At 34.3% G+C, this 27519-nt stretch overlaps 2 protein-coding genes across 4 annotated transcripts in view; both read left to right on the forward strand.

Annotated features, from left to right (window-relative positions):
* Window positions 1-5470: 5470 nt before the first annotated feature.
* Window positions 5471-27519, forward strand: part of LOC147381887 (uncharacterized) — a 46910-nt gene continuing 24861 nt past the window's right edge. Inside the window, exons 1-3 of one of the 3 annotated variants that reach the window (XM_086429850.1) lie at window positions 5471-5608; window positions 6347-6832; window positions 6922-7071. In XM_086429850.1, the coding sequence (XP_086285976.1) occupies window positions 5563-5608; window positions 6347-6832; window positions 6922-7071 (682 nt within the window). In that variant the 5' untranslated portion in view covers window positions 5471-5562. Of the gene's footprint in view, window positions 5609-5846; window positions 6084-6346; window positions 6833-6921; window positions 7072-27519 lie in introns of those variants that run through there. The other 2 variants (XM_086429851.1, XM_086429852.1) reach the window with 2 other exon arrangements.
* Window positions 7377-13349, forward strand: LOC147381888 (uncharacterized). The gene is made up of 4 exons (XM_086429853.1): window positions 7377-10984; window positions 11529-11576; window positions 11675-12111; window positions 12663-13349. Exons 3-4 carry the CDS (start codon window positions 11710-11712, stop codon window positions 13278-13280), a joined length of 1020 nt encoding a protein of 339 aa, XP_086285979.1. The 5' UTR covers window positions 7377-10984; window positions 11529-11576; window positions 11675-11709; the 3' UTR covers window positions 13281-13349.

Genomic DNA, 27519 nt, shown 5'->3' on the forward strand with positions numbered 1-27519 from the left:
CTAGAGTGTTGATTGTTTAGAAACTTCTTCCTTAGATTGGTATAATTTATAGGCACAATTGAGACTTTGCTTTGTTGATTTTGCCTATTTGATGCAAATGTGTGTTCTTTTCAAATTAGAGTTCCACCCTTATTCTTATGGTTCGACCCTTACTTGCTTGAGTAAGTTTACTTTTATTGTTTTTTGAAAGGAGCCTTACAACATTAGCATTCACATTAATAATAGCATCAACAAATTAACATGATGAGCAAGCCAACATATGGTAGAATTTACTATGTATTTTCCTAGGAGGTCATTCGAATTTGACAAATACCTCCCTAATCAGGTGGTACATGGGCAGATGGAGCCCCGCAAGCAATTGTGTAGTATATATAAAAAATGGTAGTCCTTTTTAGGAATATAGTGTCATTTTTGCATTATTAAGGTTAAAGGCACTATTTTAGTGTTTTATAAAGTGAACAAATAGAATATGAAATGATAAAGGATTGTACAACAACGATTATATTCATCTTGGGTCTTATCTTTTGTTGGTACAAAGTCTATAAGGAGTTCAGGGGGATTTTCTTTGAAGATTTTATCTTCAATTGGGATGGGATTTATTGTATTTCTAGTGAGTAACGTCATACCTGTAAGGTTTTGCTAGGTTGGTCACCACGACTAGCCTAGTGTTGTTTTGAATGAAATGCTACTTATCAAAAAATAAAAAATAAAAGCAAATGAAAAAGGGTGGAGGATGAAAATAGTAGGAAATAAGAAAGCAAACTGAGAGAGAACGAAGCTAGAAGGGTAACTCAAAAGATGAGAACAAAAAAATTCGAAGATTGACGAAGTTGCAATGGTGATAATCCAAAGGTGCTTCACTGGAGAAGATAATGAGAATAAAACGTAGGAAAAGTTCTTTGTTGAAAAAGTGGTGTATTTATCGATTAGGAAAAAGTGAGGAGTCCTCCCTCGAGATAATACATGATTGTAATGAAGGGCCATTCATATGAAATACTCTAGTAGGCAAGAATTCGAATCAGTGACGATGTCATCATTACAAAGTTAGCTATGCCCTAGACATGATGAAAGGAACAATCAATAATGGATTGAGTAAGTAGCATAGAGCTCAAATGGTTTCATTGCGTAGTGCCCAAGATTTGAGGGAATCTTTTGGCCTTAGAGCATAAAGAAAGTTTCAAGTCCAAGAGGGAGCTAATGTAAGGGTAAGATAAAATATTGTCAAATCTATGTGCAATGGCAAAAATCATATGTATGCACACTTTCTCTAATGCTGAGTGGATTTTAGATTCAAATTGTTCTATTCACATGTGCTCCAAGAAAGATTATTTGATACATTTCAAGAAAGGAATACAAGTGTAGTTTCCTTGGGTGATAAATCCATTTGTAATATCACGTGGATTGGTATGATAAAGATCAAAATATTTGATGGAGTGGTAGGTAGTATGATTTGTCTTAAATATGCAAAAGAATCTGATATAACTTAGCAAGTTGGATTCCGTTGGGTTGTACGTATTTTGTATCTTTTATCCCAAGCATTGGATTAAAGTTTATTTTAATAGATAAGTTCTTGTTTTGTACACCTATAAATAGTAATATTGAGAGGTTTTCTGATCATCTTTGGGTTTTCTTCTTCTAGAATTAGAGAAAGATAGGGAAAGAAATATACAAAGATTCCAGGGCTTGCGGTTTAAGATTAAAACTTGAGTGTTTGTTTCTTGTATGATACTCCTTTGATTTCTTAATAGAGAAGATTGGATTTATCTGTTAATGTAGGCATCGTTGTCAAATCACATAACTATAAGAAAAATGATTTGTCGTGGAATACTTGAATTTAATAGTATTTGATTGCAAAATAAATACAAAAAAGCAAGGAAAATCATTTGCCACACACGTGAGATTTGCCACTTGAGGCAGAAAATCTTTTCACCCCTTGACCCTAAGAAAATGATTTGCCACATGCACCAAATTTGGGTTTCTCGTAAATACCTCACTTAACTTCTAAACTTAATGTAAGCAAGGTCATTTTGATAAAAAATCAATAAAATTTCAACTAGCAATCCTATAATTAAGGTGGCTAGTTTTCAAAACTACAAAAATATCCTTTTATGTTATATAATATTTAAAAATCCTTTAATAAATATTTTAAATTATAAATAAACCCTTTTGATGCATGTCTGTTTGCTCATACCATCTTTTAATTTAATTTAAAAAATTGAGAAATATTTTCCTTACTAACTTAGTGAGATTACAAATCTTACTAAGGAGGTGAAATATGGACTATTAAATTTGCAATGTAACACCATACTCTCTTGATTCCATGGAAAAACTCAGATAAAAAAAATCCAATTTTTTTTTTATTTGATCCAAGGTTTTGAAAGTGGACGATTACCGAACCCCTAAATTGAAAATTAAAATTTAATGTGAAAAATAACATTTTTTAAGATTTTTTTTTAAAGGTCATAGAATTTTGTCCTCCACATCCCTTTGATATAAGATCATGTTTTTGGATGCCTTAAGGTGAGTTCGGCGACCCTTGTAAGGTTTGAAATCTTACCAAGTTGGTAAGGTTAGATTTACTCCTAAAAAAATAAAAAATCAAAAAAATCTTATATGACCCAATTTAAATGATAGAGAGCAAAAGATTTTCTGCGTGATTTTCCATGATATCCTTAAACAATGGAAATGGATTTGTCAATGCATCATTTATCTGACAAATTATTTGTCAGTTAAATATTTTCCATGTAACCAAACACACGCTTAGTATTTTTTATTTGTTTATCTATTTTATTTGTTACTTTCTTCTTCATTGTATTGAACATAAATCTCCAAATGACCAAATTCATAACATACAAATAAAATTGTCAAAATCGATAAGAAATCAAAAAAATTGAGTTTTCTCTTTCGTTTTTTGAGTGTTGATATTCTAACTAGAAAGTCTTCACTCGGTCAATACTCGATTGCCGTGTTACAAACATGAAATCATAGATCTATTTCTTAGATATACACATATGCACATCTTCTATGAAGATTGCATTTTTGTATCTCGATGAAATAGATCTATGATTCTGTATCTATAACACGTGGGCCGAGTATTGATTGAGTGAAGATTTTCTACTTAGAAAATCATTATTCTTTTTTGTTTTTTCTTTCTTTTCTCTTTAGGTTCAGCTCTTTCTCTCTCCTTCTCTGTTCTTTCTTATTCTATCTTTCCTCTCTCATTCACACTTTTCCTTCTTCCCTCTTTCCGTAACTAACTTTCCCTCTTTTTCTCTACAATTTTTCTTGGTTCCCATTCACACTTCCGTACCGTAGTCATACACTATACACGACTTCTTAGCAACAGTGGGACCCACAAGCAAACCGTTCACACCTCTACACCACATCAACGACCCAACAAAATATATATAATATGGGGGGCGTTCAAGGGCCAACTTTTTAGCAAACTTTTTGGCAAAACATTTTTCAAAACATGGGTTAGAGGTTTTTGAATGGGCTGATTTTTGGTGAGGATGATCTCTACGGTGAGAAGATCATCATCACCAAAAATCAGCCCATTCCAAAACTTCTAACCCCATCAAAAACAGTTTACAAAAAATGGACGGTCCACGATTTTTCAGCTTGTAAACATGGGTTAGAAGTTTTGGAATGGGCTGATTTTTGGTGATGATGATCTCCTCACCGTAGAGATCATCCTCACCAAAAATCAGCCCATTCCAAAACCTCTAACCCATGTTTTGAAAAATGTTTTGCCAAAAAGTTTGCTAAAAAGTTTGCCATTGAACGCTACCCATATAATATATATATATATATATATATATATATATATATATATATATATATATATATATATATATATATATATAGGGTCCCGTTCGGCACCCTAAGCTTTACCACACACTTTAACAAACGTGTTTTGTCTTACATGGGTTAGAAGTTTTGGAATTAGCTGATTTTTGGTGAGGATGATCTCTATGGTGAGGAGATCATCCTCACCAAAAATCAGCTCATTCCAAAACTTCTAACCCCATCAAAAATGGTTTACAAAAAATGGACGGTCCACGATTTTTCAACATGTAAACATGGGGCTAAACATTTCGGAATGGGCTGATTTTTGGGGAGGATGATCTTCTAATCATAGAGATCATCCTCACCAAAAATCAGCCCATTCCAAAACTTCTAACTCATGTAGGACAAAAAACGTTTGTTGAAGTGTGTGGTAAAACTTAGGGTGCTGAACATTTCCCATATATATATATATATATATATATATATATATATATATATATATATATATATATATATATATATATATATAAATAGGGGGGCGTTCAATGGCCAATTTTTTGGCAAATTTTTTGACAAAATATTTTTCAAAACATGAGTTAGAGATTTTGAAATGGGCTGATTTTTGGTGAAGATGATCTCCTCACCGTAGAGATCATTCTCACAAAAATCAGCCCATTCCAAAACCTCTAACTCATGTTTTAAAAAATGTTTTGCCAAAAATTTTGCCATTGAATGATATATATATATATATATATATATTACTCTAAATCTTTCCCACTTTTTCTTTCTAGCTTAATACCTTTCACCTTTTGTTGTCTTTCCACATTGAAAAAAAAAAACTTCTTTTTTATTTTCATCATGGTTATTGATCAATATTTGATTGCTCTTTTAGTATTTAAGTAAAAATACATTTTTTTTTCATATCTTGGTATCCTCGTAGGATAGTGGGCCAGATTGTGACCAAGCAATTTTTTTTAGGTGGAGGGGTGTGAAAAAATTTGAAGTCATGACTTAGGTATAAACCAACCCACTTCTTTACCATCGCAACAAATCCTTATGGGGTAGTAAAAATACAATTGATTGAATGGTTTGAATCATCTTGACCATTACCATTTATTATTGGATTGGAATCTGAATTGGATTAAGACTTTACCATATTTTATCGGATCGGATTCATAATTTAATGTGAAAAATCCGATCAGGTTGGGATTAAGTCAAGTTCTCATAAAAGTTTTTATATCAAATTTAGTACCAATCCGAAGTGGATCCATTGCCAACTCCTTGGATACGATAGGGAGAAAAAGTTAAAAATAAAAATAAAAATAAATTCAGTATCCTTCCATCTCAACTATTTTTTTTTTTTTTTTTTTAATGGAAAGCAACGTGGTTTGAGGATAGTGTTTTTGCAAATAAGAATCATTAGTCTGTTGTGTCAACCAATTATGTAGTCAAAGTCTGAGTTCTCGGAGCATATGTTTGGGATGTGAAAGGAGGAAACTGCGGAGGTTCTTACAATTTGTCTCGACAAATCAGTTGCATCGAATTACTCGTCGAGGCACTCAGAGTCGCGTCGACTCAGATGAGTTTCAAATTGACTCGACGGGTTTAAAAACAAGAAACGAAGTCAATGCGAGTCGTTGATAACAAAGCTTAATGTGTCTATATATACATATTTCGTACTTGTGTTGAAAGCAGGGTTGCAAGTGAACGGCAAAGGCAGCTTCAACAGAGGTTCTTAGAGCTTAAAGCTTTTAAAAGTCTCTCTCCTCAACAATGGCCTCATCAACCCAATACGATCAAAGTCTGGATAACTGCACTGGTAATCAAACTTTGGTTTTTTTTTCCATCATTCGAATTTTAATTGAATTTATAAGGCAAAATTTAGAATGATTTTCAGACACATAATTGGTTACTATTTGAGGTGCCCCGTGTTGTTATACTGGTGACATGTCCTCTTTGGCCTCTGTCTCCCATGGAATATTAGTAGAAAATGACCTAAATGCCCTCGTCTTCTATCTCCAGCCAAAGCTTCTTCCTCTCTCTCTCTCTCTCTCTCTCTCTATCTCCTTCTTCTGTTCTGGGATACTTTTCCTCCCCAGTTTTCATTATATATGGGTCTACCCTTAATTGTTTGATTTCCAATTATTTAGTATTTGAATTGTAATTTAGTTGAGAGATTTTTTTCCCATTAAGATTGTTTCTTTGAGCTTATATAAGGATGTAATTGGCTCTAAGAAGTCCAAGTAATTTTATGAAATAAAGCACTTTCAAAGAAGGTACAACTACCTTATTGAGTAAGTCAACTCGTTTATTTGCTTGTTTGATCCTGAATTTATCAGAAATTTGTGTTCTTATCCCCGTCCCTTGAACATGTAATTCTCCACTTTGTCACCAACTATTTTCTTTCAATCTGGATCAAACAAGCAAATAAATGTAGTCTCCTTCAACTAATCTCTTTAGAGGGGTATGAAAAAGAAAAAAAAATGAAACAAAAAAAATTAATTTGAGGATTTTGTTTCTGCTCTTAGTTTCATTGTTTACATTTTGTCTATGGTAGATGGAAACCTCAAAGATCTCTATTCGTATTTGCCACTATACAAAGCTGCATTTGATGGTGATTGGGAAGAGGCAGTAAGGTTCTTCAAAAAGGACATTTCTGCCATGTCTGTGGGGATCTCAGGATCATTGAAGACAGCTCTCCACATTGCGGCGATATCAGGACAAACATTGTTTGTGGAAAAGCTGGTCCAGGAGATGCCTGAAGAAGCACTAGAAAAGAAAGATTCATCAGGTCATACTGCTCTTTATTATGCAGTTGTGGCTGGAAACATTAAGGCAGCAAGGGCAATGGTGGAAAAGAACCCAAGATTGCCACAAATCCAAAATAATTCAAGACATACACCAATACTTGAAGCAGCTCTACTAGGTCATAAGGAATTGTTGAGGTATCTCTGCGAAGTAACGAAAGACATAAATCCAAGTCCATATAGAGGTCAAGATGGTCTTCGCCTTCTCAATGCTGTAATGGCAGCAAATTTCTATGGTAACAAAATTCTTACTAGTTATCAATATTGTGTATGTGGTTTTTCAAAATTAGATATACAATTTTCTTTTTTGTCTTGGTACATGTAGATATAGCACTTCATCTGATCGAGCTTTACCCAGAATTAGCTACCACGAGAGATCGATATGGGAATTGTGCATTGGATGTTTTGGCTCGAAGGCCTTCTGCTTTTAGGAGTGGAAATGGACTAGGGTTTTGGCAAAATTGCATATATCCACGTTGGTGTCTCTATCAATCTTTTATTACTTATGTCCTTTTATGTGTGTTTAGACAAGTGTGAATACATTCTAGTCTAATTAAAACTTATGTTTCTTGAAGTGGTTCATGTCCAAGAACCTCCATCTCCAGACAACAAAGAAGTGGAGATGTGGAGGACCCCTGCACGGAGAACTCAAAGGACCACACAAAAATGGTCTCCTTATTCCACTTTCTCCTTTTGCCTCAAATCATTCAAGGTGAGTGAAAGTCCATAAATTTCCATTTGTTTCATTGCCCTTTTTTTTCCTTCAATTTTGCAATTTAGAAGGATGATTATATAAGAAATGACGAATAAATTGGGCCAAGTATATTAAAAAAACTGAAAACATGGGCATCTTTTTCCCATCTTTCACTTTTCAACTTCATATTAGATCAGAGAGATGCATCGAATCACTATCGATGTATCCCATCACAATATGGAAACTCGTGGTGTAATAAGGAAATTTTTGGTATGTATAGATCGATTAGGCATATTATGGATTAAGACTTTCTAATTATGTTAAGAGTAGCATCAGTTAGATATTAATTAATAATTTTCATTTAAAAAAAAGTTTAACTCAATTTTCTAAGTTTTTGATCATGTAATTTTCTATTTGTTTCGATATTGTTTTGGTTGTAGTTTTACATACATTCTAACAATTACAAGAATAACAGAATGCGGAATTAAATTGATAAAACATGATTCCCGATCACATATATATCCTCAGTTTCGTTAGACCTGAATACATACCAAGGTCCTCTCTATCATGCCAATCTAATAAAGGAATTACATAAGATTGAGTCATACCTTGGCATCAAAAATCTGGAGAACATATCAACTAATTATTGTTGTAGAAGGGAACCTAATAGACTCCTTTGTGAATTGTTATTATAGATTAGACTCACCTTTTCTCTCCCTTTCTCTTGATTGGATCAGCTAAGGTGTTCGTAAGTGATGGAATAAAATCAAAATGTTGACACTGTAATTGGGGAGCCGATCCAAATATATAGATGAGAGCAAGATGGCTTAGATTTCCTCTATTATTAGTTTCCTAATTCATCAATGTTTCTAATTCTAGTCTTTAAGAGGGTTCCCATTTGAGTTCTAATGAAGTAATGATTTGGGTTACTATGGGATCCATGTTACTAAAACAATGCAAATCATGGAGGCTATTGGGCCACACTAAACCGTAGGTCTAACACTGTTAACATTGTTACAATGTCATTGGTCATTGGACCTTAAAGAACCCTTTTAATGCTCCATTGAGTAATCACACATTTCTTAAAAGAACACAAAGATTAAAAGACCATTGCCAACTCATGTACTATTTATTTCTCTTTCTTTTACAATATATATTTTCCTTTTTTTGTTTGGAAAGTGAGATTACTGGTTAGTAATTAGTAGGTGACGATGGATTTTGAACACAACAGTCATCGACTTAAACCAACTTTGCAAGCTAGCACCTTTTTCTATCTTACCATGTATAAATGTACATCGTATAAGTTCGTGTCTCCATCGTATTTGAATATCTTTTTCAGAATCGCATGCTTGTCAAGTAAAAAAATAAAGGACACATCCCAACTCATCAACTATTTCTTCATCTCAACTCAACTATATACAGGTTTTAATCTCGCTTTTGGGGTCTATAAGTAATAAGGTCTTGGACAGTTGAAATTAATATCCAATATATCGTTCTCAACGCAAGGGAAACAATTTACCTAGCATTACTAACTAGGTAAATTTCTTACCTAAAATCATGGTTCAAATGGATTAATCTCCATTATATCAGCAATTCATTGGATGCTTGGATCATCTAACATGACCCCACAAGTGAGAGTATACCTATAGACTAGGCTATTTGAGCTTGTGATTTAGTAATAGATGGGGTTTGGAGATTAAGGACTATCTATACAAGTGGGCCAAACACTGATATGGGAATGAAATGCAATATGAGGTTTCTCCATTCGACCAAGTTTTGGAAAAGGTTTGACCTTCAAGAGAGTTCGGTAAGTGCTAGAACAGGTACAACAATAAGTGATTTAGTGAAGAAGTCAAAAGATTTAGAACCATGCTGTCCATTATACCTTCCCAAGTCTATATAAGAAGGAGATCTCATCATTTGCAACCAAACTTAGAGTGAGAAAGCTCAAGAGGTAAAGTAGTCCAAGTTTCCAAGTTCTTAGAGTGGATGAATCCCCTTAGAAGTTAAGGGAACTCCAAAGACTAATTATTTCGGCTGATTTGGAATATATAACATTATGCATAGGGATGTTAATTCAATTTAAGTGGCGTAGATTCTTGGTGTGTAGAGTAAGTATTACTGGTAGGTATTGAAACCGCTGAAGGTGTGACAGATCAAAGGAAGGGATGGTGAGACAGACACTTAAGAACAATATTTTTATATTTTGGCTAAGCAAACGACTTAGTGGTTAATAATTAGATGATGAAGGCAGGTTTTTTGAACCCACACCGGGAAATCAATACTCAAACCTGTAAAAAACATAGCGACATGGCACCACTATGTGAAAATTAGAAAATTTGACAAAAAAACTTGATGGGCTAAGGCCGACGAATTTTAGAAACCAAATTTTGATAGCCCAGGGACGTTTAAATTTTGATGTTCCCCATATTCAACGGTTTAGAGCAGTCGAATTTCTCTCGCCCTTAATTAATTTGAAGGCTTCGGCCCATTGAAAAAAAATTGACGCCTTAGTTAGACAAATTTTATGAAATTCGACGACCTTGGACCATCGAATATGGGCTTTTTTCACGTTGTGCACCTTCAAAATATTCTATAGCACTGAACCTCTTATAAAATCTTATATTTCTCACACTTATATCTTATTAACAAACTATATTTCAGCCGTGCCTACGGCATGGCATCCTCACTTTAGTTAAAGGGGTAAAAGCAAAAAATATAAAAAATAAAGTTGGAGTAGGTGGTGGCAATTTTAACATGACCCGCGAACACGGCTCGAAAACAACACAAAATTAGTGGGTTTGGGTCAAGCCTAATTAGGTTTAGGGTATCATTGAAGATTTTTAAGGTTAAAAGGGGAAAAGATTAAAAATAATAAAGTGGGTTAAAGGAGGTAAAAAAGGAAATATAGTAAAGTTGTAGGGGGTGAAGTATAAAAGAAATAAAGTGGATCTCACAAAACTATAACTTTATGGGAGGGTTAAGGGCATAAAAGTGAAAAAAACGAAATTAGAAGGGCATTATTAAATAATTTTGAGGTTAAAGGGGTAAAAAATGAAAAATAATAAAATAAGTTAAAATGGCTAAAATTGAAAATATATTTAAGTTAGAGGAGTGAAAATAAAGTTGAGTGGGTAAAGAGAAAAGGAAATAAAGTAGTTAAGGTGTGTCACACACAAAAGTTTGTGTCTTACAACTGTACCAACTCAGTTGTGTTTTATTATATAGATATACATTGTTTTATGTTAATGAAAAACCTAATGTTGGTAAATAGGGAAAAGTGAACTCAATATCATTGATCATTTGCTTGAACCCATCAAAATGGTAAGACTGTCCTATGTTTGATGGAGAAAAATATTTATATCAAACTTTGATAGTTGGGAGTGGGGCTAACCTGCATTTCTCACTTTTCCGATAAGCTAAAAGTGGATTATTCACCAGACAATCTCTTTCTCATAGGACATGGTTGGGTGCCAAGAAATGGTAAGTGAGAAGCGGATCCCCTATTGCATTCCCAAACACTACCTAATTCTTTTCATCCTTGGTAGGGTCCTTCCACTCTTTCCTATGAACTCGAGAGGATTCTTGGTGGCCACTCCGTGGGATTTATCCCAATACACCTGGTACGTGTTGAAGGGTGACATGCTTGCCTCGTGGGATTAGTCTGGTGCTCTAAGAGGCCTGGATACCCAAGGTATAACAAAAAAAAATGAATAGAAGCTTGAATTTCATCAAATATGAAGTGCCATGATCATCGATTGAAGTGCTTTAAGGTTAATTTATTTTTATTTTCTTAAAAATTTTAATCAATTTCCTTACCTAAAATTTAGGTTATTTTGCAAAAATGGTCGAATATTTTGCAAAAAGTTACTAAATCAGTCATGGTTTTTAATATTTATGAAAATGACCATATTTCTGATTTATCAATTATTTATTTTTATCGAAACGGTTACATTTACATATTGTATGTCACATTTCCTATGTACTTATTCACCCCTCCTGTTAACCTACATTAAACACCAGGGCATAATGGATTAAAGTAAGTTAATCAAATTATCCGCACATCAGATGAAAATTTTCATTAAAAAAATGTAATTACAAAATCGAGTATATGACCATTTTCATAAGTATGACAAAAAATAGTTGGTTCATTAATATTGGCAAAGTACATCCATTTTTGAAGTTTCCTATAGAATTTATCTTGAGAGTTACTAAACAAATTTCTTTTTGTATAAAAGCATCCCAGTGGCTCAACGGTCTCTTTTGGAATGTTGCAAAGCATCTAGGTAACAGTTTCTCACCTTGGTCCTTCAACTCCTCTTGTTTGCTCATTTCTTACATCACTTGAATTCACATATTTTTTGTAATTTGATTGTAATAACAGTGCCGGGTGTCAAGAAAGTCTACGATACTAAATTAATGAATGGCCAAGCCGAAAAGCTTGTCAAATGCATTTGTGATCAAGTGTCACATTTGGGTAATAACTCAAAGATCAAAGAGTTGATAAATGTCCCATTCTTGGTAGCTGCAGAGTATGGAACTGTTGATTTTATAACCATGTGCCTTCAAAATTTTCCTCCATTGATGTGGGTCCACTATAATGATTCTCGTACCATACTTCATATCGCCATCGAACATCGACAAGAAAAGGTTTTCAAACTCTTACAGAAAATGAGAGCATGTACAAATACATTAGCATCTTATAATGTTACTGGTGGGAACAACATATTGCATCTGGCAGCGAAATTGGCACCATCCCCAAAACTCAAAGCTATCTCGGGTTCAGCTCTACAAATGCAAAGGGAGCTCCAATGGTTCAAGGTGATATTACTAGATTTTTATTTTTTATTTTTATAGCTTATATATTTAAATTCCTTTACCATTATAAACCCAGTCTTTTCTCATATTTCGAAGGAAACTATTTTTGGGGGAAACTATCAACTCTTTCAAAAAATTTCCAAAAATCAAGGTAGGCAACTCTTCAAGAATCTGAATTTTGAATTTTATCCAAAAAAAAAATGTACATTAACTCTAAAAATGATACTAAAATCACAATGAATAATTGAGAGTTGAAGGGAGAAGAGAATCATTGAGAGGCTTTTATTAACACAGATATGGGACCTCCATGGTTAAAATTATCAATCTAATTTGAAGAAAATTACGTCATTTGAAGTGGACAACCTTTTCGTCATATTAAGCCTCAAGTTCCAAATTATATGTAACGAGTCATTTGAAATAGAAATAGGAAAAGAACAAGAAAAATCTCCTTCTAATCCAATCTTTCTTTCTCTAGCTTTCTTCCAATCAACTTGTTTAACTTTTTATGTAAAATTATTCTAAATAATGTTATTGTTATAAACTGTTTCGTGTAGGCTGTGGAAAAGATCACACAACCCACATACAGAGATTTACAAAACTCGGATAAAAAAACACCACAAGCTTTGTTTACAGAAGAGCACAAAGAGTTAGTTGAAAAAGGGGAGAAATGGATGAGGGATATGGCATCATCTTGCTCAGTTGTGGCCACACTAATTTCCACGGTGGTCTTTGCCGCAGCTTTTACCGTACCAGGTGGAAATCGTAATGATTCAAGCATCACTAATGAATCAGGCATCCCTATTTTTCAAGAAAGCAGATACTTCATGTTGTTTGCCTTGTCAAATGCATTAGGGCTGATCTCTTCCTTAACTTCAGTATTGATATTCTTATCTATCCTCACATCACGCTATGCAGAAGAAGACTTTCTTGAGTCCTTACCCAGGAAGTTAGCATTTGGTCTTGCCACGCTCTTCATCTCTATTGCAGGCATGGCAATAGCATTTAGTTCTGCCTATTTTATCATGTTTGACCATCGATTTACATGGATTCCAATTCTGGTAATTTCACTTGCTTGTTTCCCAGCCATCTTATTTCTATTGCTACAGTTTCCCCTCTTTATTGAGATAGTCCGCTCCACATATGGATATGACATCTTCCAACGACATAGTTGACTAATTTCATAAGTACTTCGATAGCATTGTATTAAATACATCACCTGATTTATAGAAATGAGTTTCTTATCTTACGTGTTTCTTATTTTTGCCCCAATGACAACACCAGTACCAACAACGGAACAACGGCAACCATGAAATTAAGTACATGCCTTAAATTACTAGAAAGACATTTTATAAGTCTGGAAGCCTAACCTGAATGTCGTTTATCTCTATAATGTGTATGGTGTTAATGAGAACGAAAATTATATATGCACTTCACTAATCTCTAAGGGCTCTCTAATTTCTTTGGCGAGCACTCCATTTTTTATGGCACCTCAGTTTTTTTTTTCTTCTTTTTCCCCCTCCTCCAATCTCTCTCTCTCTCTCCCCCTTTCTGTTTTTTCTTCTTCTTATTCCTCTTCTCCTCCTCTTTTGGCACAATGAATCAGAATGAGGTATGATCTATATCAAATATGCACTTTTGACATAGGTTTCACAATTCACAATGGCAAATGTGCATTTTTGATATAGATGGAAGCATGTTAGATGACCACTTTTGATATGAACAAAGATGACTACGAGGAATGAAATGGGGTTATATAACTTGGTCATATTGTTGTTGAGAAAATGATGATACACAAACACTCATGGATCAAAACATTGGAGGAAAAAAAGAAGAATAAGAAAAAATAGAAAGGGAGAGGGGAGAGATTGGAGTCAGAGTTGGATCGGGAAGAGGAGAATAATAAGAAGAAGAAGAAGAAAATTGAGGTGTCTTTAAAATGTTTTATTTTTAAGTTTCTAAAACTTTTGGAGGGCCCTTAGAGATTAATGGCGTGTAGATACAATTTTCCTAATGGGAACAAAGTTTCCATTTTCCATTCCCCCCCCCCCCCCCTCCCCCCCCCCCCCCCCCCCCCCCCAAATTGCACATCGATGGCAAGCTTATGCCTATTGAACAGGTAAGACTTCCCCTCTATTTATCTTTAAGTATTCTAGATAGGTCCCATATCCCGATTCAACCCCTAGAGGCAATCTTACTTTCTTAAATAATTATACTAAATTTGTCGCATAGATGGCTACTTTAGACCCCAAGGTTTCCTATAAGTATTTATTAACATTAGACTCAACATTATCGACTTTAGGATCTTCTTTCTTTCTCTCGAATGTAAATGTAATGCCTTAAACAAATTCAAAGGTTTTTAAGAGCGAACATATGTATGTCAAGGGGGCTTCTGTTTCATCTTGTATTATTATTTTTCTCTTTGTTCACAAAATCTTGCTCAATTAGTAAACAATAAGACCAGCAATTATTTCTAATAGTCTTGGACTTGATTGATATTAGACACATTATGTGATAAATCATTCCACTAGATTAATTTGAAGTCCACTTTAGGATTCTTTGAGACCATTTTTGACACACTAAGGGATTAGGGCACATGCCCCCAAATATCAAGTGAGTCCCAAGTTTGAATACCAATCTTGGCTTAGTAAAATCAGTATTAGTCGAAAATACCGATTTGGAATCAATGAGGACGCAAAATCAACACTTCTCGAAAAGAGTGTTTAGTACAGTACGACAATGTAGACACCCCATTTTTGCATCCGCCTGATTAATCAAGTCGTCAACCCGATCGCAAAGGTTCCCAATGATGAATGTCTATTCCAATGCTTTATTTTGTTACCAGATATGTTTCAGAAATCCGGATGAGGTATCTCGAACTGACAAAACTTATAAACCACGCTACGCTAGGAAAATACGACCCTAGAAATATAGAAATCATCATCTTGCAAACCAAAAAGAAGCTTCACGATAAAAATCACTAAAATGATTAAATTACCAAAATACCCCTAACCTCAAAACAACCCTAGAGCCTACGTTACGCTTAGGAAAACTCTCTCGAACACATAAAATAACAAATCGGAACCAAATAAATCATTTCACCAATTTTAACAGAATTTAACAAAATTACGAAAATGCCCCTCATAAAGTTCACAATAATTTCACATAAAAATTTTCATAAATGACACAAACCAACATTCTCATTGAATTCCTTACGAAAAACTGATTCTAAAACATCCTAGAACATTAAAAACCGACTTGAAACGTGAAAAGTCCTCTCCGGGGGCAAAACGGTAATTTCATAATTTTCATAATCTAAAAATTCGAAATTAATAAATAAAACATTAAATAATTAAAGTGAAACATTAATGAAATTAATTTAAAAAGTTGAACCTAAAAAATCGATTAATTGGACTCTCAGGCAAAATTGTTGACGGTTCGTGGGATATTTCTTTAAGGACCCCTCCATTTGGGGGTCCAAAGAATTAAAGATATAATAAAAAGGGGTTCTCCAAAAATTTAAAATCAATCAAGCAAGACTAAAGTCAAGATATTAAAGTCAATCAAATAAGACCAAAGTCAAAATTAAAGTCAATTAAGTAAGACTAGAGTCAAGTATTAAAGTCAATCTCATAAGACTAAAGTCAAAACCCTAAATCAAAACCCTAATCTAAACTAATCGAGTCAATCTCATAAGACTAAGGTCAAAATCCCAAATCAAAATCCTAATCTAATCAAGTCAATCTCATAAGACCAAGGTCAAAACCCTAAATCAAAACCCTAATCAAGTCAATCTCATAAGACTAAAGTCAAAACCCTAAAACCCTAAAGACTAAGTCAAAACCCTAATTGAAACCCTAAAAGAAACCCTAATCAAACCCTAATGCTTCTAAAAACTTTATAAATAAGAGCCTCCACACCCTATTTTCGAATAAAAGAAAAAACCCTAGGAAAAGTAGGTGAAGAAGCCCCCATAACCCCTCCAAAACCCTAATTTTGGAGCCCCAACTCCTTCCCTAACACCCCTACTCCGATTTTAGCCCAAAAAACACCCAAAAACCTTTCAAAAACACCCCAAAAATCCACCACAAATTCAAAGCATCCAGATCCAAGAAAGAGACACCTTGCCTCGGAGATCAGAAATCAGATCCGGAGACAAAGCGAAGTAAGGAGTACGGTACAAGAAACTGTTTTTCAGATCTGAGGGAATAGTACTTTTGCATATCGAAGGTAAGGTTTTTTATTAGTTTTTTAAATCTAGGTTTTATCATTAGCGATGTAGTTATATTTGGTATAAGTAGAGACCGGCATTGGCGGGGCGGGGTTGGTGCCTAACACCTTCCAACCCCGTAACATGATCTCCGGATTCAGATTTCTATAGTAGATTAGTTCTTTTTTATCCATTGTAGGGTCAGTTTGGTTCCTAGACCATAATAACTAGGTGGCGACTCCCAAACCTCAAGGGTCAAAAGCGGATCCGCGCACCCCGCGGATCGAGGGCGCTTTCAGACAACATCTTAAATCAAGTGAGCAACAATAAGTATGATGATATTACATTTAACAAGATGGCTCGGTATTATCCACATGAAGTCCGAACAGAGTTACTAAGGCTGACAATCAAGGTGATCAGAATAAAAGTGCAAACTGGATTTCTGATTCATACACAAATAATCTAAAATAGTCTAACAGGTCAATAAAACAACAGATCGGGTTTAATATGCACATTAGAATAAGATAAAGAACTAAATGTGATATGAACCCTTTTCAATGTCAAATCACGACATTTAATGCAATATCTAAGAGTACTTATCAAATCTGAGGGAGTGTGACATTCTTCAACTCACCCACCCGAAATAGTGAATCATACTAACTTATAATTGATTGACCTGAGATAATGTTAATAAAACTCAAGTATCATCATTAATAAGGCACAAAGTTCAAAGACAGCATAATTAGCTTTCACGTGGTAACACTTGTCCTTAGATTTAGACTATAAAACCCCTTCTCAAAGATTGAGGAAATGTTGAAAAATTACCAACCTTCACTCTCCCAAGAACACCATCTTGCATTTTCATTGTTCATCTTCTTTTACATTTTTTTGATCACGTTATTTTTACTAACTAAATCTTCAGAAGATCTTTATCAGAGCACCCTAGGGGCCCTTCTTTCCCCCTTCAACTGCCCAAAACCATTAAAGATTTGAAAAGGCAATCAATTGATCAAAATCATCACCAACATCATTACCATCAAGGTACCAATCTAATCTCGAGAAGTGGAAGGTTGAAAAAGCCTCTAGACTTTTGGCGTCGTCTATGAGAAACTCTCATTCGAACAGTATGCTAGTCATATCTTTTTGTTCAAACCAAACCTAAGTTGATCCATTTCATTTCATCCTCACGCCATAAAATCCCTACAGAGAATCCATAAACCATACATTGTGCCCCAAGAGTTTTTCATTACATCCCGGTGGATATGGTTGAACAATTAGCCTCCAATGAAGCACCAACATTTTATTGCCTTCATACCTAGTTTGTAGAGCTACAATATAACCTTGCTGGATAAGGAAACCAAATACTCGAATTCCAATGTGAGAATACCTTCCTTAGGACGTATTTAGAGACTCAAACAAAAGTTTAGACACAGGAAAGCAAGGAAGTACTATAAACACCCCATTTTGCATTCGTTGGATTGGATAATCTGTCACCTAGTTGTTGTGGATTCCTAATGATGAATGCAAAATATGTTTGTGATATGAAAACTTATGGGAGGCCTTTCCTAATCCTTTTCACTTTTTTTCCAATCCTTATCAAGTCCTTTCCAATCCTCAGAGTTCTTGGTGTTCTCAATAATTCCATTATCTCTCTTTTTGGTTTACTTAACATAACAAGTATGTACGTAAGCTTAGGAACACCATACATTTTGATAATCTTAACAAGCACACATAAAAGACATCGAATTTTTACGTGAAAAACCCCTCCAATGAGAAGAGAAAAATCACAGGACAAATCGACAGTAAATCACTATATCAAAATAGAGAGTACAAAGTTATCTAAACCCAAACTTGAGTCTTACAAGCAATTGGAGAAAATAATTGAGGGTTACCTCATAAGTATGGTTGCCAATGGGTCTAACAATATCTGCTTACTCAACTCATCTTATCCGAGATATTTGGGTACAATTTTTTTATCTGATTAAGAATTCAGGTAAATTTATCTGGAATTATTTTTATCCAAATATTTTTAGGGTCGGATATGGATATACGTCCTATCCAACTGAATATCCGTTTATCTGATTTTAGTACGTTAAATTCACAATAAAATATAGGTATGCCTAAATTTAAGGGTTTTTCATTATCTTCACAATGAGGTATATATATCCGTTTAGGATGTCCGCTTAAACTTTGGGTAAAAGTCAATTATGGATATCCTTGAAAAAAATTGATAAATAATCAGATATGGATATCCTTAGCATAAGTGGGTAAAAAATCAGATATGAATATCCAAATATAGAGTTGGATAAGGATATGGAAATAGCTTCATCCAACCTATACTTGACCCATTACCAACCCTACTCATAAGGCTTTTCATAACAACAAAGTTGCCCAATACTATATGCCACTACCACCATGCCATCTCTAGCACTACCACCACCTTTGACTATTTTTTAGTTTTAGAGTTTGTAGTTGGCAAGGCAGATGTAAAACCGACGAGTGAGAAACATCTGGTTGGTCAAATAAATAGCTAGAGTTTGTTACCTAGTGAGCACTGGGGCTATACCTACTAGCCGCGTCAGTCCGTCCAGGTTGTATGACAGATTTTGGGTTGAGTGTTAGGACTATGTTCAAGAGAGGCATTTTGTGAATCTTAAATATTACTTACTATTTCCATGCCTTGATTTATTCCCCGTTGTTCGATGTGTATTGGCTTTCATTGTTATCTTACTTTTATATATAAAAGAGATTTTGTTTACGTTTTAATAGGTTGTTGTGTGTCGTAGAATGCTAACATAATCAAAGGTGACCATATTAAAGTCTTGAGATTCCATTTAGTACCTCGGGATTTGACATGGGGATTTGTGTTAGCATTGCGAGGCGTGACAACAATAACCATGCGGATATAGCAATAAAAGAGCCAATTTGTTGTCACCTCAAACCTCTTCTTCACTTGTTTGCTTCACACCTCATGTTCTACTCCTTTTCCACATTTTTTCTAATGTCATCTTCCACTTGATTCGATTTGCCATTACATTCTCTTCCTTTTTATTTTATTTTTCTTACATAATATTTCATTTTTTTTTTTCACAAACTAACTTTTAGCTATTTTTTATTTTTGATTATCTTTTTTTTAATATTGAATATATGTATATGGTATTTTCAGCAATTTCTTTTCATTTTTCATTTCTTATGAGAATATGAATAAAATGTTTTTGGTTCTTTTCTATACATGAGACATTGTGTCATTCTTTCTGAGAAAATATTGTAGAGGGAAATAATTGCTTAGTTATCTAGACCGTACTTGTGTCCAGGTTGGTTGACTGGTACCATTTGCAGATCAGCATTCGTGGGCTACTCAACAGAAGGGCAAGTCAAAGCAGAAGAGCACCTGGTTTAGTTAGAAAGGCAGCGCAGCACGAAATAAGACTTGGTCTGCAAGCAAGACAGACCTAATCAAAGAATACTCGTATTTAAGATTGCAAAAAAAGAAAAGGCAAGAAAAGAAGATTACCTCAGCTTGAAAGAGGTAAAAATGGCAGTGGAACAGAAAGAAAGAGAATTTTTTACAAAAATTGAAGAATGAGATACAACTAGGCATCTGAAAACTAGATTTACCTTGGAAGGTCTGAGAGACTCTAAATCCCTCATGAGGAGCCCCAGGGGCGAACTCCCAGTTCTCGGAGATAATCAAGGGGTCCTTGTACCACCATTTGTCAATACTGGGGAGAGATAGAGCTAGTGCAACTTCTGCACTCTTGGAGAACAGTGAGTAATACCTAGGGCACTAGGGGATAGCTTTCAGATTGCACTTGAAGAGGAAATTATTGAGGGTTATACCCATCTTCTCCACTATCTCCACCAAACAGTAGAAGTTGCCAAACATTTGGCCTAGGGCCTAGTTTATCTTACTCAACACCTCCCTAAGGAAAGGAGAGAGAAAGAAACTAAGGCCAGCTTTGATTTGGCTAGCGTAAACCATAATTTCTCCCTGGCGACATTCATTAGGGTCTTTGGGGTCCTTGCAGATCCAAATAGACATAGAGGCAAGAATATAAAGTCCCCTCCGAAATTGGGTCATGTTGGCAGCCATTAAGAAATTAAGATTGCAAAAAAAAAAAAAGACAAGATAAGAAGATTACCTCAACCTAAAAGAGGTAAAAATGGCAATGAAGCAGAAAGAAAGAGAGAATTTGTCGCAAAATGCAATGAACAACAACACAGTAAAAGTAAAAATTAGCACAAAGTTTCCTATTTATAGAAGAACGTAAAGGAGTACGTATGTTTGGGAGGATAACTTGATCTAACCTAACTGTCGTAGCTTGGGACGAAGTGTTGATGATAGTGGGGCACGTGAACAGACACAGATGAAAGACGATTCGTCTTAGTCGTTAGAGAAAGATTTGAAACGACATAACATTAAAAACGTCGATTCATTAATAATAGAAGCAATTATAGAGGATCTTGACAGCCAATCAGGGAATGTTACGTGTCTCGAAGAGTCAGCAACACTTTGTGTCTCTTTGAAAGGGGATAATTGTAGAGGAAAATAACCGCGCAGTTATCTAAACCATACATGTGTCCTGGACGGTTGAGTGGTACTATTTGTAGAACAGCATATATGGGCTACCCAGGAGAAGGACAGGTCAAAATAGAAGGCACTTGGGTCTAGCTAGAAGGGCAGCGCAATACTAAATAAGATATGATTTATCAAGTAGGGCAGACCTGGTCAAAATATACCTATAGTCCTGATATGTGCATGTCAAGCCTAGGAATCTCGGAGGAGATCTCCTTAATATAACATATCCAATCTAGAAGCTCCCCATTCCGTTTAAGATCCAAAGAATCAGGAGATTCTCCGGGATCACTTCCCGTGAGAAGGGAAAATCCTAATTTGAAGGAAGGATTTATAAATAGCACGATTAGCACAGAGGAAATGACCTTTTGACGGATTGAAGGTCCAATCAGTTTATTAGATTATTTTTCTACTTCTCTAACTTGAGCGTCAAAGAGTTTTTGACAGGTACCACACTTATACTAGTGAGGAGGTGGAAGAAGTGACTTCGAATCCGTTAAGCAGAGTCCATTAGCACCGTTCACCAAAATCTAACCCATATATATATATATATATATATATATATATATATATATATATATATATGGGTCCCTATCTGTGGCCAACAGTTTAGCAAACATTTTGGCAAACACTTTTTCAAAACATGGGTTAGAGGTCTTGGAATGGGCTGATTTTTGGTGAGGATGATCTCTACGGTGAGGAGATCATCCTCACCAAAAATCAGCTTATTCCAAAACTTCTAGCCCCATTTTACAAGTTGAAAAATCGTGAACCGTCCATTTTTTGTAAACCATTTTTGATGAGGTTAGAAGTTTTGGAATGGGCTGATTTTTGGTGATGATGATCTCCTCACCATAGAGATCATCCTCACCAAAAATCAGCCCATTCCAAGACCTCTAACCCATGTTTTGAAAAATGTGTTTGCCAAAATGTTTGCCAAACTGTTGGCCATTGAACGCTACTCTATATATATATATGGGTCACGTTCCTAAGACTCATATTGAGACTCACATTGCGACACACCGTTTTGTCTTATATGGGCAAAAATGTTTGGAATGAGCTGATTTTTTGTGAGGATGATCTCTGTGATGAGGGGATCATCCTGGCAAAAAATCATCCCATTCCAAAACTTCTAACCCCATCAAAATTGATTTACAAAAATTGGACGGTCTATAATTTTTCAACAAAAATTGGACGGTCTAGAAGTTTCATAATGAGCTGATTTTTGGCAAGGATGATCTCCTCACCATAGAGATCATCCTCACAAAAAATCAGCCCATTCCAAATATTTTTGCCCATATAAGACAAAACGGTGTGTCGCAATGTGAGTCCCAATATGAGTCTTAGGAACGCTGTTCTATATATATATATATATATATATATGGGAAATGTTCAGCACCCTAAGTTTTACCACACTTTAACAAACGTTTTTTGTCCTACATGGGTTAGAAGTTTTGGAATGAGCTGATTTTTGGTGAGGATGATCTCTATGATTAGAAGATCATCCTCCCCAAAAATCAGCCAATTCCGAAATGTTTAGCCCCATGTTTACACGTTGAAAAATCGTGGACCGTCCATTTTTTGTAAATCAATTTTGATGGGGTTAGAAGTTTTGGAATGAGCTGATTTTTGGTGAGGATGATCTCCTCACCATAGAGATCATCCTCACCAAAAATCAGCTCATTCCGAAACTTCTAACCCATGTAAGACAAAACGCGTTTGTTAAAGTGTGTGGTAAAACTAAGGGTGGCGAACGGGACCCTATATATATATATATAGGGAAATGTTCATCACCCTAAGCTTTACCCTACACTTTAACAAACATGTTTTGTCCTACATGGGTTAGAAGTTTTGAAATGGGCTGATTTTTGGTGAGGATGATCTCTATGATTAGAAGATCATCCTCACCAAAAATCATCCAATTCCGAAATTTTTAGCCCCATGTTTATATGTTGAAAAATCGTGGACTGTCCATTTGTTGTAAATCATTTTTGATGGGGTTAGAAGTTTTGGAATGAGCTGATTTTTGGTGAGGATGATCTCCTCACCATAGAGATCATCCTCACCAAAAATCAGCCCATTCCAAAACTTCTAACACATGTAGGACAAAACACGTTTGTTAAAGTGTAGGGTAAAGCTTAGGGTGGGGAACGGGACCCATATATATATATAGGGTCCCGTTCGGCACCTCTCTCTTTAACATACGCTTTAACAAATGGATTCAAACCGTTGGATATGACGGTTACAGACGCTTGAGATTGAAAGTTGAGGTTAAGTTATAACTTAACCAATATTTACAGAGCCATCTTCATCTTTACAATAATTAGTGTTGCCTCCCTGTCCTCAATTAAAACCCGATCGAAACTTAACGACAGGGAGTTCTGTCGAACCCTTTCTCTCACTGATCCGATCGATCACTCTCTCATTCTATCTCTCTCTCTCTCTCTCATTCTCGTTCTCGCCTGAAACACTCTCGATAAAACCCTCTTTCTCACTCTTTCATTCTCTCTCGTTCTCGCCTAGCTGCAACTCCATCTCCTTCGCACGAACGAGGATTTTAGCGTGGGATCTTCTTGTACTCTTAGACGAAGGTGAAGAAGTAGTGTGTCTGGTACTTTAGATGTAGATGGAGGAGTCCATCATACATGTAAAATAAGGTTGAATTAGACTCTTTTAGATCTTTATAGCAAAACCCGATATTTGAAATAAGCTATCAACTCTTCTGTTTGTAATATGGATGTTAAAGTTTTTTTTTATGAAAATTTTATTGTTAAAATAAAAATATATGGATGTTAAGTAACTTTCAGACCATGTTCACTTTCAATTTAGTTTAAATGAATTTTAGCTGGTTTTCTATGTACAAAGTTCAATTTTCAGTCTTCTGTTTGTTTTGTTCCTTTGGGAGTGAACTTGAATGTGGGAGCATATCAAAAAAGGTTTCGAGGAGAGGAGAGAACACTTGGATGTGAGATATGAGGTTTGAATCCGTTTGTTAAAGAGTAAAAAGAACAGAGAGTTCTCGTATTGCTGGGAAAATAAATACTCATTTCCCCATCTAACACTTGTTCCTTGTTTAAAGAGATGGGTTAATGGACCTTTCTTTTTACCACCCACGGACAAATTTTGAAGACTAATATGAATTACAGAGAACACTTGAGTTGAACAATCAGTTTGTGAGTTGAGAGTTGAGAGAGAGAGAGAGGTTTCAGACAAGAACTCTCTGTTCTTTTTACTCTCAGGTTGTAATTGTGCCAGGGAAGTGGCACTAATAATCCCAAAAATGAGGGATGACACTATAAAAATAGCATAAATCTATAAGTTAAATGTATATGCCGATTAATTCAATCTCGACCGTCCAAATCAGCTCAATCCTACGATAGAGTTTCTTTTGTTAAAATGATTGTTAAAACAATTGGCTCCGAACGCCTCCCATATATATATATGGGAAATGTTCAGCAACAAACATTTTGGCAAAACATTTTTCAAAAGATGGGTTAGAGGTTTTGGAATGGGCTGATTTTTGGTGAGGATGATCTCTACGGTGAGGAGATCATCATCACCAAAAATCAGCCCATTCCAAAACTTCTAACCCCATCAAAAATGATTTACAAAAAATGACGATCCACGATTTTCAACTTGTAAACTGGGGCTAGAAGTTTTGGAATGGGCTGATTTTTGGTGAGGATGATCTCCTCACCATAGAGATCATCCTCACCAAAAATCAGCCCATTCCAAAACCTCTAACCCATGTTTTGAAAAATGTTTTGCCAAAATGTTTGTTGCTGAATGGGACCCTATATATATATATATATAGGGTGGCGTTCAAGGGCCAACTTTTTGGCAAAACATTTTTCAAAACATGAGTTAGAAGTTTTGGAATGGGCTCATTTTTGGTGAGGATGATCTCTACGGTGACGAGATCATCCTCACCACCCATTCCAAAACTTCTAACCCCATCAAAAATAGTTTACAAAAAATGGACGGTCCACGATTTTTCAACTTGTAAACACGGGTTAGAAGTTTTGGAATGGGCCTCACCGTAGAGATCATCCTCACCAAAAATCAGCCCATTCCAAAACTTCTAACTCATGTTTTGTCAAAAAGTTTGCCAAAAAGTTGGCCCTTGAGCGTGACCCATATATATATATATTCATATTCTCTTTTTAGATAATTCATTCCATGATTCTTATTGCATTTTATTGATGGATTTCTCCAATGATTTAATTGGTTTTATTTTATTTTGATCTCCAATTTTGGATTGTGATTATGTAATACCCGATGATAGATTGGCTATTGAATGACGCCCCATATTTTTCTTTGAAAAATATTTTATATATCCCTTAGGTGCGTTATGCTACCTAGATTTCTAAAAAATAATAGTTTCAAAATGGAAGATTAAGTTGAGTAATACCCTATATTTACCTACGAAAAAATACTTTTACGCATCAATGTGGGGTATTATACTGTCCAATTTTTTCCAACCATTTTGCATTTCCATATTCTTTTTGTTTGTTTCTAAAAAATTCTGAATATTTAGATTATATACAACTTTTTGTTGAAATATCATCATTATCTTCGATCGTCTTTCTATAATTTGCATGTTGTCTTTATTATGGCCTATTCAATGTCTTTGAAATATTTGGATTGTTTCTTAGACCAATTATTGCACAATATGTCACTATTTTGTTGTACAATATACTGATATGACTGCTCAATATTTGTGGAATGTTCCGATTATTGCTCTAAGTCATTTTTGCAAGATGTGTTTTAACATGTTTCTATCTTAATGATCAAACTTATGATGTTTTCATAATTGTGTCGTTTCTTTCTAATAATTTTTCAAATGAACAACAAAATATGTGAATTTTGAATTTTTAAAAAATAATTAAAAAAATGTGAATTTTCAATTTTTTTTTTCCTTTTTGGAAAAAATGTTGGAACACCTCAGCTTTACCAATTTTTGTTGCATAATGATTCTGTAGTCATGTTGCAACAAATTTTGGTGAAAAGTTGTTTTACTAATAGATTTTCTAGTTTTCTTTTCTTGTCCCATCAGGGGGCTTTTTCTATATAAAAAAATGACAAATTCAAATTAAAGTAAAAAAAGTGTTTTTCAAATGTTTCTTTTTCCCCAAAAAACATATATTTTCCCCATTAGATGATTTTAAAAAATATGAAAAAAAAAATTGAATTTCTTTCATTTTCATAAAAAGAATTGCATGATTTTCAAAATGTCTCAACTGAAAATGTTTCAAATAAAAAAAATTGCAAAATGATTTTTAATCATTCTTGTAAAAAAAATTGCATATGTTTTTTAAAATATTTCAAAAATTAATTATTGATCATTTGTTGCATATCGTATTATTCTAGTTTGTTCAATATCTTTGGAATGTTTGAAATATTAATTAAGTTGTTTTATGTAAAATGAAATTAAAAAATATATATTTTTTAAAATAAAATTTTAGAAAAAAATGTTTCAAAATGATTGTTGATGTCTACAATATTCAGGGTATCTGTTTCAAAATGATTTCGATGATTCGTGCACCCCAAATGTGCTGAAATAGTTAGATGCATCTGCACTATATAAGATGCTAATACCTGCAATATATAGGGTATTCCAATAATTGAGTAGTGACTCTGAAGATGCCTCCAAATAAAAATGTTTTGACACGATTGGATGTATCTGTAATATATAAGATGTTGGTACCTGCAATGTACAGGATATTTTGTGGTTTGCCAACTTCGCTAGTGGTGTTCAAAATGTTTGTTGAATTTCTAAAATGATTTTCCAAAAAAATGCCAATTTTTCGATGAAATTTCAAAAAAAAAAAAAAAAATGAAACTAATTTCACAAAAAAAAAAAATTATGTTGAGAAAATATTTTGTTCTTGTCTTTTATTAATTTTTCAAAACAAAATGAAATTTGATTTGTTTTATTCTCTATTGTTATTTCAAAATGAAAAATATTTGTTTCTTTTAAATAATCACCCATTTTTTTTTTCTTTTAATGGATAAATTTATCAATTTTGTTGTTCAATTATCTTCTTTCTTCGCCAATTTTGAATTTGAAATGTCGATGTCATTGGGGGTTGTATGATCTTTCTATTTTCTTTGACATGGGGACTTCGTGTTCAGTCCTAATAATGAATATTTTTTTCTTTTATTTCTTGAGAAGGATCTATCCCAATCCCTTTAATGGCAATCTCAAGGCATTGATATTTCTCAATTGACAATTTAAAAAAAAAATCTTTTGTTAAGTGAAAATGACGTATGCATATTATGTTATAAGTCTTGATCATTTCAATTCCTTGGTAGTGGTGGTATTAAAGAGTGTTACTAGTCTTAAATTTAATTTATTTTTACCACTTGAGGCCTTGACTGACCTCTTTGTTCCTTAGGAATAAGGTAATTATTTTTTCATTTTTTTTTAATAAATAATAATAATAATAATAAGAAAATCATCATTCATTGCGACCGGTTTGATCAACTTATCCTAACTGATAAGTAAGAGTTAATCGTGATTTTTGGCTAAGGATTTATTAGGGGATTAAATCGATATTTTTCGTGAATTAATTTTTACGTATCATATTTTTAAAAGAAAATTTTCCCAAAATAATTGAGTCAACTT

Source organism: Akebia trifoliata, unplaced genomic scaffold (assembly GCF_017979445.1).
Source record: "Akebia trifoliata isolate Shusen 1 unplaced genomic scaffold, ASM1797944v1 Contig00199_ERROPOS100000, whole genome shotgun sequence".
Taxonomy (NCBI): domain Eukaryota; kingdom Viridiplantae; phylum Streptophyta; class Magnoliopsida; order Ranunculales; family Lardizabalaceae; genus Akebia; species Akebia trifoliata.

What these genes read in the sequence shown, in the direction of transcription:
- LOC147381888 (XM_086429853.1), top strand. Translation starts at nt 11,710, where the DNA reads ATGAATGGCCAAGCCGAAAAGCTTGTCAAATGCATTTGTGATCAAGTG. An exon ending in GGGAGCTCCAATGGTTCAAG is followed by an intron (nt 12,112 to 12,662) that starts GTGATATTACTA and finishes TGTTTCGTGTAG; the next exon opens with GCTGTGGAAAAGATCACACA.